A 15,298-nucleotide genomic window follows, 5' to 3' on the forward strand; every position below is an offset into this window, starting at 1 on the left:
TAATGTGTTGTACGAATAATCTGCGAGAATATGAACGACTGCCGTTTTGAGGTAGCATGACAGTTTGAAACAACTGCTGCAGCAACCTATCACTTCTTTTAAACTCTGATGAAAGCTTTCTGAAATGGTTTTCAGCTAAGTTACCAGTTAAAATAACATCTGAAACAATCAACTTTATGAACTCTGAGGAGAAAGGTATTGCCGTGCAGTTGTCAAGATATGAAACCTACCTCACGGAATACGTGTAAATATACGTATCGGAATTAACGCAGTCAGACGTGACTATACAATCAGCCAAAGTCACCATCACACATGAAGAACGGCTGAGTAGACAGTGTAATAGCTGAGAAAGTGTTTTCCCATATTTTTGACCTACCGAATCAAAAACTATAAAATAAAGGTTTTAAGCCCTTGCAGCTAAACAGCATATTCTGTACTTTTGCAGGTGTGCGGATACACTCAGGAGGCATAGAGAACATATGTACGTACTTTAATCGGGTGCCCTAAAGTCTTGGAAAGACCTACCTTTAGAGCAGTCTGTGCCGTGGAAGCCTGGGAAGCAATGACACACCCCTGACATACACTCTCCGTTGCCATGGCAATTCTGTGGGCACTTTTGCACGGAATCTTTAGGAGGCAAAGATTGAACACAGACATGTTAGAGTTCAGCCTCTTTAATGAACGAGGGAGAAAGATTCTGTAATGACAGAAGCCATTTAACGAAGCTTGACAGATCACCCGCAGAGTGGCTCAGAACAGTGATATGCCAAGCTATTTTTGTTGTTTTGGTGCAGTAATCTAGTACCCCTGCAGTGTAATGATAAAAAATTGTTCCAGCATCGACTTAGAAATACTTGCTCCAGTCATTTTTAGAACAATATGTTACCTTAAATTATTCAACAGCCCAGTTATTGTGAAAACATAATACGCCACAATGGTTATTCCATTATTTTTTTGGTGGTGTTTTTGCTCACACCCATTGCCTTCTGGTTGGAATTTCATTGTTCACTCACATTCACCCAGTGGGTCTGTTTTCTTGATCGCTGTCAAAGCACTGTGCATAAACGTGCCATTTAAAATGGGTGTCAGTTATTGAAATGAGATTGTCTGTGTCAGATTAATAATAAATCACCTACAATTAGGAAACGATTTGCTTGTGTACTTTGTTTTTCTCCACAAACAAAATTAACAAACAATATTCTAAGTAAATCCATCTTTAAGTGTCTTCTTTCACACTACAATTCTACTCAGGGTCTACTAAGCCAAAAGCTTTGCTTTGGGCCTGCATTGTTCAACAGCTAAGTTGCTCCTATAGCTTTGTTCTGCGTTGCACCCAATGATCAGGACACAGTAATACACAGGGGAAAAATGAGCAGTTCTCATGGAAACAGCCTAACATGGACTACCAAGGCTTTACATAATCCTAGAGATCTTCACTGCTGTGGAAGTGTGTAGTTTCTGACATAAACGCTATGTAAACAATGTGGATCATGAAGTGTTTTGTCAAAGTGAAGCTTATAAGAAGAGGGTATGTGGTTATACCTAGGGCCACAGTGCTGAAGGAGACAGCCTCCTTCTCTTTGCCGTCGTTATAGAAAGCCAGATGCCATGTGCCAGGGTCCAGGTACTGTACGAATATGGCCTCGTTCTGGACCACTGTCTGGATACTGCGCCTCTCTCGTGGAGACTCCACGACACTCCACTTCTCCTTTCCATCCAGCCGCTCCATATAATCATACTGAACAGAGAGAGAGAGAGAGAGAGAGAGAGAGAGAGAGAGAGAGAGAGAGAGAGAGAGAGAGAGAGAAAAACAAATGATGATTTTGATAAGTCAATAAAAATCCACAGTGTATAGTAAGTACCTCTTTCAGTAGAGAATAAAAAAAAATATTGTGCGATGACATGGACAGAACACTCACCCCAACGCACGCACACACACACACACACACACACACACACACACACACACACATTACTGTGCAGGTCATGTCCCACCAGAGCTTGCTGGTCAGTATCCTATTCAACCCCTGTGTGTGTTGGAGAGGGAGCCTCTGTTCCAGGGGCAGAACAGACTTAACAAGCTGACCCAGAGGGACAGTTCAGTTACTGGCCGTCACCTCTAGCCTCTAGAGGCAGTGGTGTGGATCACGGTGAGAACCAGGACCTCTGCCATCACACACAATCGACTGCATTCTCTCCACAACAGGACTCAGCGAAGCTTGTTTTTTCAGTTGAAGACTCATTCCCCTGATGAACACTACTGAAAGGTTCAGGAAATCTATCCTACCAGCAGCACAGTGTCATGATACGCTTTTATAGTTTTCAAATATTCCTCAATATGTTAATGTCTTTTCTTTCAGCGATTTTCCTTTTAACAATGCCATAAGACAAAGAAATTTCAGCCTGGGAACGAATAAAGTATTTCTTATCTCTTAAACACATGCACAAACACACATGGGAGAAGCAGAGGTGGTCTGTTGTTACCTGTGCATGGGAAGGTGGTAGACCTTTGCGCATATAGACCCCAAACAAGGCATCTTTTCCCAAGGAGATATTGAACTTGAGGAACTGAGGCTCCCGCAGGTGCAGCAGAGACCTCCAAAACACACCAGGGGGCACATCCTGACTAACCCGCCGACCGATCTCCAACACCCCACTGTTTATACTGGTGTTTCGAAACAACCAAGGCCCTAAGAGAGGGAGGGAAAGAGGGAGAGATAGAGAGAGAAGGAAATGGAGATAGAGAGAGAAGAGAAAAATAGCTTAATTGCAAAAGATACAGGGGTAATAGATCACTGCCACAGAAGACTGCGTCTTAATGACATCAGTAAAACAAAGTTCAATCCAGTACACTGTGAATTAGAGAAACATTAGTGAAGGACAAACACTTCCATTAGTGAGCAATGGCTCAACAAAGCCTCACAACAAGAGGGCCAAAACTCCTTGAGAGAGAGAGAGAGAGAGAGAGAGAGAGAGAGAGAGAGAGAAGAGATTAAAGAAAATCTCTTTTTCTCACAGTCTGTTAGGGGTGTAATGATTTTGAACCAAAACCAAAATCCACAGGTCTGTGGTGTGTAGCGAACCGCAGATTTTTTTTTTTCACCTCAGTTCTTGCAGTTTTTTTCTCCCAAAAGTGATGCCAAATCTTAGGAAATACACATTCCTGGTACTTGACAACATTCCACACTATTTGTGCTTTTGAGCATTAAGAATAACATTGATGTCATGCAAGGATGGGGAGACTGTATGCACGTGCACAGCAAGATTTAAGACGTTACCCAGGTCAAAACAGGCAGTGGCTCAGTTACCAGCAAACAGATAATAGTAGAGAGGGCTTAAATTGTAGTCATAAAACAGGCAAAGATCCAAATACCAAGCCAACCCAGAGTGTCAAAGGCACGGGGTAAATAAGAGGTCGGTACACAGGTAATCAGTAACCAGACAATCAGACCGGCTTGGTAACACATAGGAATGTGATACTTGGCAAAGACAAAATAGCAAACGGAGAGTATAAACACGCAGTGACACAGCGAGGTCAGATAACACGGAACAGATGAGTGCACTGATTTGTGCACAAGTCCAGTGAATGTAAAATCAGTAGTCTAGAGAACATGAGCGCTGATAGGTTGGTCTAACAAGGACTGGTAACTGGCAACTGGTAACTGGTGACAGTTAATCATAATTTGAAGCTGAGTTGCCTTTTTGTTTTCTTGCAAGAACATGTAAGCATCATGCGTGTCGTGCTATGCATGTATGCTTTCACTGAGGATTATAATAGCTTTAAGGACAAAGTTGACCGAGTAACCATTTTAAATCACGACAAAACACATGGTGTCATTACTCAGCCCATAAATAATACAAGTTATACCGGAATATATGAATCTTCATAAATGAATAAAGTAAGTTAGTTTCTTTTATCGAAGGAGATGTGTATTGATCCAAAAAAGGCCGGTAATCATTTTGCAGTGATCATACGGTTAATTTTCTGTATAAATGGCAATTTCATCTTATGGTTCTTTTTCTGCTGAAATTGGGTGCGCTTAAGACTGAATCAAATTGCTGAAGTGGCAGTAGTGCTGTCATCATTCACCACAACAGAAATTTTGCAGTCATTTTCTTGATGAGGAACACCAATATTTAGATGTCTTCTATCTACTGTCATGGAGAACAGCTTTGTGGCTGTTTCTGTTAAATTTGTTCTTTATTAAATTTAAATTTGTGTATGTTTGAAATGAAATGAAAACTTCAGTTCTGAGTTGGTTCAATGCTCTTTCGACCCAAACCCTGATACAGACTGAAATGTGGCTTAAAAACTGATGTACAAACTGAACAAGGTGAACTGTTACATCTCTAGAGTGTATACACAGAGGCAGGAATGCAGAAATATTTTGAACATTAAAGTGCCAAAAAAAAAAAATATCAACATTTAAGTCCTCTGGGATGCCATTCTATAAAAACGATTGTTTATAGTTGGATGGTTTGTCAAAATCTGTTATATGCCCAGTGGTCTGAAAGAGAATTATAGAACTGGAGACATGTAATACTTAATTTAATTTCCATAGAGACTGAGAGAGAGAGAGAGAAAGGAGCTATGGAATTCCCCGTACTTGTCACTCGTTATCCAGGAGAAGACAGATGTGGCCAGTGTGGCTGCTTGTGTACGACACCTCGGCATCAGTTATGTGCTACTAACCTTAAACACTTCATGTTCACACATACACATGCATACCTGGCTCTGGTCAGAAACGTTATTTATAAACACAGCATCACCGGTCTTCAGTGTCAACCCTGATGTCGTTAGCTCAGTGTAATGTTCACTTGATAGCTTAACACAATCTATTACCCTGTCGTCACTTCTACTGCCGAACAGGAACGACAGACAGATGTGGAAGGAAGACAGAGTGAATCTGAGAAGGAGAAGGGTGAGACAGGAAGAGACCACATGAAAAAGTCATTTTTCTGTCACAGGTCCAGATTCTTCGTGCCAAACGGAACTCAACAGGTCAGAACTTTTCTCCAAAAAATCACTTCAGTCCAGTGTCATTTGTGCTCATGGTCTGTGCTGTAGACAAATCCACGTGTTACACAACCGAATATGACTAAATTCCATTCAAAAGAATTCATTTCAGCAATTTCATGTTTTATAATGCAGTAAACAGATTCCGTACATGGGACTTTCTGACAAGACTGGACAAAATCTAAAAATTACGAAGATGAGCTCTTACCTTTACATTTAGTGATGCTGTGTTGCATGCAAACTGAGGACAAACCAACAAAAAACTCTGATATGTTGCAAAACAGAAAACCTGACAGAGAGCCCTGTTTAACAGGACTTGATGAACTGTGTAATTTAGTTTGAACTCGTGTTGTATGATTTTATTATTTTGTGCTTATGAATACACAAGTTCAATATCTCTAGTATTGTGTTTTCTGCCTAAAGTCTGTGCAAAACTGTATTATTAGCAATGGTGAATTTAAGATTCAAAGGTTTAAACAGGCAACTGAGACAATGTGTAATCATTGTGGGCCATGTGGCTGTCAAAGGCTCTCTATCACCCCCCCCCCCCCCAACTTAAAACTTAGATACTGTGGAAAAATGTTTGTCAGAAAATGAAGGAGAGTTTTGTTTTTTGACTAATTTTCACTAGGTGTGCAGATTTTACGATTTGTGGTTCATGAGTGAATATGGGCATTCCACGGGTAGATCTGTATCAAGATTTTTTTCTGAAGAAAAGAAAAAGATGTTGTTATGAGTTCAAACATTTACTTTGGTTTTTACAAGCCACTTACAAAACACTAATGTAGATATCTTGAAGGAGGCTGCAAAAGCATTCAGAAAAGACTTTTTGAGACTTTTGACTTTTTAATGTTCTGTTTGTTTTTCATGGCTATTACTGCTGAAGATGAACCCAGATGAAAAGTTTAATTAGGCCTGGACTGATGATGATTCATGCTAAAACTTAATACCTTGAACTTTAAACTTAAATAGATAAACTGAAAAGCACAAAGCTAACTTTAACAAATGCAACTGAGAGCCATGGTCCTGCTGGTACCTACTATAAACCAAAATGAACTGACAAGAACTCAAAGCTTTTTTTAAAAAAAATTTTTGTCTGCACAAAACAAAAATAAACAACAACCAGTAGGTTTCACTATTAACAACAATGACACAACACTGTACAATACCAGAGGTATGTAAATATCTCTATTACTTCAACCCTTTAAACAAACTACACAGACAAACCCACAACACACACATCTGTCTGCACTAAAGTCAAACATACACAATGAAACACATATACACACAGTGGAAACTACATACTACAAGCTATGTACATACTAAATTGATGGTTTTTTAAATTCACCATATACCTCCTAAGAATTTCAATTCAAGGTGTCCTTGAATTGATCAAGTAAATATCTAATGCTATCATGTATATCTGACATGCAATTGTGATCTGAAGGAAATACATTATTGCTATCCTGAACATGATTCTGACATGTCAGATATTTAAATAGGTCATACCAGAAATGTCACTTCTCATCATGAAATTGTGGAGTAAAATTTAAAGCTCATGAAGTTGCTTTTGAGAGGATTTAAGACATATTTTAGACAAACGGTTGTGTTCTGTATGCCATTCCCCTACTTCAGGTATTAGTGAGAACGCAGCAACGTTTCACGGTCTAGTAGATGATTTGAATATGGTGCTTTTGATTTATTTCTCCAGTGTGGCTTTCTCTCCAGTTACTTCTCCAGGGCTGCTTTTACAAGGTGGTGTTGTAACAGTAGAATTCAACAGGGGCGGAGGTGACTACATTGGGTAATGGCCTCATGTCCCTCCAGGTAGTGGGATCCAGACAATACCATTTTATGAATGTGCTCTTAAAATGTTGCTACCTTACCACCCCCACCTGCAGTCGAGGGATGGCCCACAGAACGCAACCAGCAAAATGGTTTGTCTAAAACCTTATGACACCGTGTTAAAAGCAGTCTCTGCTTTTTAAAATGGTTATCACAAAATGGTTTCTTTAAAGTTCACGAGGCTGCAGTTGTGCTTTTCTCCTGTGGACAAATGGTCATCAATCTTTGAAAGATTTACAACTGAATTTTCTATGGAGTAAAGCTATGCCTGGCCACTTCCTTGGTGAAATATTGTTGTGATTGCCAAACGCTTTCTACCAAATTGCTGAATCATTGTTTCTGCTATGCTCTACTTTTTCCTCTTCATCCTCTTCCTTGAGGAAAGAAGTGGAACTGTGGGGCTGCTTTACATAGTAACATACTAAATATGTCATGAAAGATTGAGACTAATGTTTTGTTCTAGACATGTAAATGTGTTACTATCAGTGGTGGAATGTAACGAAGTACAAATACTTCGTTACTGTACTTAAGTATATTTTTCATGTATCTGTACTTTACTTAAGTAGATTTAGTTGTGGGTACTTTTGACTTTTACTCCACTACATTTTACAGCAAATATCTATACTTTCTACTCCACTACATTTCTACAATGCGTTGCATTACACGTTACAGTCACATTGAATTTTTTTGTTTGTTTGTTAGTTTTAAAGTAATCAATGGCGAGAGGGGAATTGGTCCACTGAACCAATCAAAGCGGGCAGGTAATGTTAGACCCTCCTTCAACAAGAGCGGGGCGCGCCCGCAGCAGCAGCACTAACCGGTGATAAAACACCCAAAATGGATTCGAGAGAGGCCACCACGGAGATTCAGCCATTAGACATGCACCACCCATGGCCTTATTTAAAAGAGTTGTTTGAGATAACCGGTTCTAAAAATGATTCATGGAGATTCCGGTGCCATCTTTGTCTCCCTCGAAAACACGAGATACTAGCTTTCAAAAATTCGCCGTCAAATTTGAAGAAACATATTGAGGTAAATTAAGTTGCTTAACGCTACCTGACTTTTGCATGTTAAATTAATTTAGGTTAGTGAAGTCCTATGTAACCTTAGCTAGCCTCTTGTTCAAATGCACCACTAGCAACAAGTAAACACGATTAAATTATTACAATCTAGCGTTAACTGGCAAGTAACACATGCATGTTGCTAACGCAATGTAGTCTTGGTCCTGGGTGTTTGCTTGGATGATAGATGTCGGGAACAGCAGTGGTTATGTTGCTTGTGTGGCTAGGAGCTCTTTAGCCCTGTGCTCCTTCAGAGTTAAGGTTTAAAATTAGTTGGTATTATAGAATGACAGGATTAACATCGTAGTAATTACTTTAAAGATACCTTTGTCTTAAGTACACTGAAATGGAATTTAAAAGTCAGACTGTCAACCCTACTTGGCATGCTTATATTGAACCAAATCAAATTTCCATCTCCTGTAAGAACAGTCTGGCAAAAGTATAAATTTTGTAATAGATAATATGTTGAGATCCTGTGTTAGGATCAGTGCCTATTCCTTTGTTAGGTGTGTTTAATGCCCCTTTTTTCAGGCAGACAACTTTGACTTGAATGTGTTTACTGCAGTCAATATAACACAATGGTTTTGCATTGTGTTATATTGTGTTTGGTTTTATTTACAGTTAAATAAAAACTTTCAAAAGTATAATCAGTCCTCTTTCTTATTTTGCTTAATGGCATTTAACTCTGCAGATCACCCCTGAAATTCTGATTCACAGAATCGTAAGTCCAAGTGTGAAGTGTGTCACAGAGGGTAAACACAATAAAAACAATAACCTTTCAAATAATTGATAAGAGATTGTTTGCCAGTGTTATCAGTAGCATCATCTGCATTGTTAATTAAAATGGAGCAGCCCATACTATTGATGTATTAAACAAAATATACATACAGTAGGCACACTTAATGATATTGGAGACCATTGCATTAGGGAATAGTTTCAGCAAGTACTTTTACTTTTAATACTTTAAGTATATTTAAAAGCAGGTACTTACTTACTTTTACTCAAGTAAAAAGGTTAATGTGGTACTTTTACTTTTACTAGAGTACATTTTTGTCTGTTTATTTGTACTTTTACTTAAGTACAGTGTTTGAGTACATCCTCCACCACTGGTTATTATATACTGCTAAAATTGAACTGTGACGAGCCAAAACAATTTTTCAGTTTTTCAATCATTGAAAACTAGGTTATGGAGATTTTTGCTGCTAGAAGCAAAAATTGTTGATGCTTTTTAGTGCATTAAAGATATCTGTAAATCAATTCTGACTAGAGTATAACTTTGATTGGCGAAAATTTAATTATGACGAGTTAAAACTGATCTCCATTCATGTTAACTTATCATTGCAACTAGTCAAAAAGCAATTATGACTTGTAATTTTGACTCGTAAAAATTTAATTATGATTTGTATACTTGAGTGATTCAGTGTTAGAATGGTTTACCATACTGGCTGCGTTCCTCTCCATCCTGCTGACACAAATAGGTATGGGACCTTTTTTTTCTTTTTTATCTCCACCACCCACAGAGATCAATATTAGATGCTTTATTTCCCCTCTGTACTGTTCTCATTCAACGCCTACTGAATTTAAAAGCTAACAGAACCCTCCTCAGTATAGCCCTCTAAGGAAAAATCAGGTGTTGTGCTTTGCAGGTTTAATATTGAAAAGTGTGAACCCTTAAAAACAAGGAATGAGATCCATCGGTATATGATAAATAAGGCAAAATGTACAGTACATGGCTACGTAAGTGTTAACATCCTTGTAACAATTTCCTTCTTCTTTCTTACTTTACAGAAAAGCATGGTAAGTATGGTAAATTGATTTTAGCTGTAGAAATGCTTTGATTACACTTTATTTCCGTCTTTATTTTTTTTCCCCTTCCGTCAGGCTCTTTGACGTTCATATCTGTAAAGTTGTTATGCTAGCAGCTTTGAGCGACTCTGCAAAGCCTTACACGACAAGGACACTGTTTCCCTCTGTGTTGAATATTGATACTGGAGAGAAATAACTTAACATTCAACTGTCTGCTGTATTGCTGTATGCTGTATTGTCTCTTGCAAAAAGATTCATTAACTATGTCAGCTTTAGATCTGTTGGGTTTTGTGCAATGAGTAAATGCTTTACCCTTCATTGTCAACAATAGCAGAGCTACTATGGAGAAGCTCCACATCTGACGTTAATGGTAAACTGGCCGGCTGATCAAAAGAGTGATTGGTTTCACTGTACTATGCAAATAAGTGGACTGATGGTATAAAGCTATTTTGTTTTACATTAAATTGCGTAGGTATCCAATATGTTTTCGTGTTTTAACTGGGCATAACCAAATTATTATGTACTGTAACAATGATACTAGCTTGCCAGCTTTAAGTTTTCAAATTAGTCAAGGGTGCTTCCATGTCTCCCCACATCCCTACTCTCTGCTGTGTTTAAATGAGAGTCGTTAAACTGGAACTGCAAAAAAAGAGAACTGTGGATAATCAACAGTGCCTACAAGGCAAGATTTAGGAATTTTCTTCTAATTTCTAATCATATTCATATTAAGCACTGGGTAAGCATTCACAGTTTGCAGATTATTAACATAGTCACTTCTACCTAATTCAGTGCCTTGAGCAGGCCTGCAGAATCTATGGGTAGTCAACTCTCTCACCTCGTTCTCCGGTGGGTGCTGTTGCCGCGTCGCCGATGGTGGGTATGCCAGTGTTGAGTCCGTTGCTGACTAAATGCCTGTCAGTTGGTTTCAGACGCCAGTTGAGCCCCAGCAGGTTCAGAGCTGCAGACAGATATAGAACATGACATTGTGTTACACCTCGAAAATACAATTTATAGAAACATTGCCTAGCAAATACTACGTGACAGCCGAGAGCTGTGTATGTTTAAAGAGTTGTAACGAACGGTGACAGCTGGGAATTCAGTATGTATACACGTTCACACACACACACACACACACACACACACACACACACACACACATACAGACACCATGCAAAAGGACAGTAATAGAATGTGTTATATCAGGGCTGAATGCCCAGACAGCTGGTCTAGTGTTTGGGCATAATTACAGATGTGTAAGTTATAGCTGCTCACGCTGCTCTCACTCTGTTGTCTTTATTCTGATTATTAATAAAGCTCCAGGCAGAATGACTGTGGAGTGGACCCTTTATGCATGGAGCGGATGGGAACGTGTCTGTTTGACAAGCTTGCTTGATGAACTAAACTGACACAGCTCAGCAGAGACTTGCATGGATGTGGAAATTAAGTCAATAGTCAAACATCACCCGCTTCCTCTGTCATTTATAATAAAACTGCTTTCTATTCCAGAGCAAACTATGTGTGAAACATACATGTATGAGGCCTCCGGGCAGGGCCTTAAGTTGGATGATCGTGTTAGAGCAATCATAAACCTAAACAATTATTCATTTGCGGTAGCCAGAATTCTCAGGATATCATCATTTGCAAAAATAATAATATATGTGTGTGAAAAAATAAAAACAACACATATTAATGAAATATATGTATATGTCAGTTGCTTATCTTACTCATGACATGACCTAATAAAACTTATCAAAGCCATGTAGCTGATGAACCTTCCAAGCCAGACTGACATGTGACTTTCTACTGCTTGAATAAAAAGACAGGTAAATTCTGACTTTCAGCCCAAAGCAAATGATGGCATCACTGCCACCTGATATTTAATATTCTAAGAAACACTCATTTGCACCTAAATTGCTTTGGATTACAAATTTTGAACAAATCTTAAAATGTATGAAAACATCTGAGCTCTTAGACGTACCTCAGACATAAAACCAGTTCATTTCAAAGTACATTTAAGCTAGTTTATCCCTTGTTATGCATGATGCAGAGTCACACAACTTCAAACAATAAATGCCACACCTTTCCATAAACAATAACGCCTCAGTGATACGTTTTCTTTTTCACCGCTTTGAATTTTTTTGAACAATTGTTCAAGTGTTTACCATTTAGCATGCACTATCGACAAAACTGTCTCATCTAAGGTTGTTAACTAGGGCCTCTGTTTATTTATTTATTTCATTAATTGCTTATCTACCTACGTATCTCTCTCTCTCTTTCTCTCTCTCTCTCTATCTGTTTGTTTATCTATCTACCTATCTATCTATCTATCTATTAGTTAATTTATGGTGCTGTTGGATTTTCTTGTGATTTTACAAGTAAACGAACCGGAGCAAAAGCGCGCTTGGAGAAAAGCTTTATTTGGTGGTGGTGGAACCCGGCAGCAAGTCAGCTTGCGCCGCAGCTTAACTCAGAGAACTGTTACCGTGATCGGCCTTTTATACCATGAAGCAAACAGACAATAGGTGTACAACGTTGCTTGATGCAAATCAGAATCTAGGTGTTAATGCTAAATTCCCCTTTTGTCTGTGATGGCTGCCATTCGCCCATTACCAGTTGTATTTTGCCTTAATCAATTGCTCTTGGCTCCAACAGTAATGCGGCACCAAAGGTGTGAAGCTTTCTTTGTATCTATGGTAATAAGACCATCAGGTTAAACAGTTCTCCTATCATGAACCATGTCTGTTCAGATGTCACTATAATCTTACAGTGCAAACAGTTAAGACACAGTGCAGATGTGTGTCCTATATCTGAGCTTCACCGTTCAGATTTCAGCTACAGACCATGGGGTCAAGGGGTATGCAAACAGCTGTGATTCTTGGGTCAGGTGAGTCAGTTCGGGCCCCTGTTCCTCAGAGATGAGGTGGGAGAATGCACTAACCTCACTTGACTGAGGTAGAAGCCATGTGAGGAGAAGACTATAGAGAATCACTGAACAAACTTTGACATTCAGCTTTGGGAGAAAAAGTGACAAAAATTATGTTTTAAAAAATGATGTCAAGGATTCTTTGGCTAAATATTGTAGTTGTTGCAGTTTGAAAGTGAGTAAATAAACACAAGGGGAAAACTCAAGTGTAATGTTCCTCTTGAGTAAAGTAACAAAGATACTCCCTTTCTATCTCTCTCTCTCTCTCTCTCTCTCTCTCACACACACACACACACACACACACACACACACCCTGACAAACACACACACTTGAAAGAAGATGCCCGTGTTTTCAGGATCACTGAGAATGACTCATCATTTTTGCTACAACTCTATGACCCCTAAACCTTGCCCTCACAAATCAGTGTCCTCTCTCTCTATATATGTCTCTTCTCTTCTTTTTTTCTGAGAGCAAATGTAGCAGACTGAATTTGCAGACTGAAGCAGACTTATTTGTGTGAAACGACCACACTGGTCAAAGTGAATCATTGGCTCTGTGAACCTGAATGATATTCTTTTGATACACTATTGTTCCTCTACGTCTCTCTCACACACACGTCTTATCTCTTAATTCTGCGGCCTTCCCAATCTTTCACCGTCCTCTCTCCCTCCACCTGTTCCCTCCTCCATCTAAGCTTGTTCTCTCCTCCAAATTTCTCTTACTCTCTGTTCCACATTTCACAGCCTTCATAATATTGGAACTGAGAAACTAACCACCTCTGTACCACTCTGCCATCACTCTGTCCAAATGATGACCTAATCCTAGCGTAAGAAACAAGGCAACTGATCCCATAGTAAGAAATAACAAAACTCTAATATGAAAAACTAATGCATTCGCTAAATTTATTAAACCAAAAAACCCACTAGGAGGACCGCACATGAATGCTGTGGAATGCTGGTAGAACTAGTGTGTGCATGTCTGGGCCTGCAGGGGGCAGTGTTTAGTGGGGCTGCTGAGGAGCAGAGGGGGAAAACTATTCAATCTACCTACAGAGTGCTCCTGAAATTTTGAAGTCATGCACGCGATTAAAGTGGCTGGATAAAGCATTTAGGGACTTATCTTACAAATTTGATGAAGGTCAGATATCTATCTATCTATCTATCTATTATAGATAGATAGTGTGTGTGTATGTGTGTGTGTGTGTGTGTGTGTGTGTGTGTGTATATATATATATATATATACTATATACTGCTAGAATGCACACACACACACACACACATATATATATGAAAACCCTTTATCCATTTATTTATAGTTATTAATCACAAGTGTTTATGAGAATTCATTTACTGTGACTATTATGGGAAATGTGTTTCCTAGCTAACTTCAACTAAAATAAAAAGATATCATTTATACAAAATTGAACAAAATAAACTGTCTAATAACCTGACAAAAGAAATGAGTGTTTGTTCAAGTGTTCACCCTATCACTTTTAGCTTCCACCGAGTACTGAAAACTCCACACACAAAGAGGCTCCAAACATCATTTCAAGTATCTAAAATTTATCTCAAACTCATTTCTTACTAAACATTTAGATTCCTTTAAACAACTTATGAAAATTATGTATTTTGTGAAGTAACCAGAGGTGTAACTGTTAACCTTATTCACAGTTTGGTTTGTACCCCAGTTTTTGGGCCATGGTTCAGTTTGTATAACAGTTTGGGTTGAAAGAAAATTGAACCAACTTAGAACTTTAAACATAAATGAATTTAACACAAGAAGAATGAATTTAAAACAAACACCAGCAAAGCTGTTCAAACAATGTGAATGTAAGAAAACTCAATTTCAGTGCCTTTTATTTAAAGGTTCTTTTAGAAAATAAGCAGAACAAAACTAAACTTGAGCAACAATTCTTTTGAGGCCTTCTCCATGACAATGAGTGGAAGAAATCCAAATGTCAGAATTTTTTAAAGTTTGCTATCAAGAAAATGAATGCAAAATGTCTGCTGTTGCGGGTGACAGCAAAACCGAAGCACTGCAACATTGGCACTTTGAATGGTTCAATTTCAGCAGAAAGAAGAACCGTATGACGCAATGGCTATTTCAGCAGAAATAAAACCACAGGACAACTGCAAAATGATGACTGACTGTTCTGACCTTTTTCAGATCAATGTGCAGTTACTTTGATATAAGAAAAACATTCCTGCTTCGAGAAGCCTTAAGATTTGATCTACGTTATTTGTTGATGTAGATTCATATATTCCAGTATAGCTTCTATTTATTTATGGTCTAAGTAATGACATCATGAGTTTTGTCATTATTTAAAATAGTTACTTGGCCAAAATTCTCCTTAAAGCTGTTATAATTATCCACTCAGTTTAAACATACATGCGCTGCATGATAAGCACGATGGATTTGTATGTTTTTACAATAAAAAGAAAAGTCAAATGAGCATTAAATTACGGTTAATATTATTCTGAACGATTAAAAGCATATACAATGCGAAATGTCGTCCAGTACTAGGAATATATATTCCCCATAATTTGGCATCACTTTCAGAAGAGAAAAACAAAACCTTCACATAGAAGAGGCAAAAAGAAATCCACAGTACACTACATACTGTAAACCGAACTGAGGACTACAGA

General features: G+C 38.4%; 1 protein-coding gene across 2 annotated transcripts in view; it reads right to left on the minus strand.

Moving 5' to 3' along the window:
• tenm2b (teneurin transmembrane protein 2b) overlaps positions 1-15,298 on the minus strand; it is a 152,927-nt gene that overhangs the window by 22,789 nt on the left and 114,840 nt on the right. For both annotated transcript variants that reach the window (XM_030781080.1, XM_030781081.1), the window contains 4 exons: positions 10,565-10,687; positions 2,485-2,690; positions 1,543-1,738; positions 526-627 (listed from right to left, as the gene is read on the minus strand). In XM_030781080.1, the coding sequence (XP_030636940.1) occupies positions 526-627; positions 1,543-1,738; positions 2,485-2,690; positions 10,565-10,687 (627 nt within the window). The remainder of the gene's footprint in view (positions 1-525; positions 628-1,542; positions 1,739-2,484; positions 2,691-10,564; positions 10,688-15,298) is intronic.

This window comes from Chanos chanos, chromosome 8, assembly GCF_902362185.1.
Source record: "Chanos chanos chromosome 8, fChaCha1.1, whole genome shotgun sequence".
In the NCBI taxonomy this organism is placed as follows: Eukaryota; Metazoa; Chordata; class Actinopteri; order Gonorynchiformes; family Chanidae; genus Chanos; species Chanos chanos.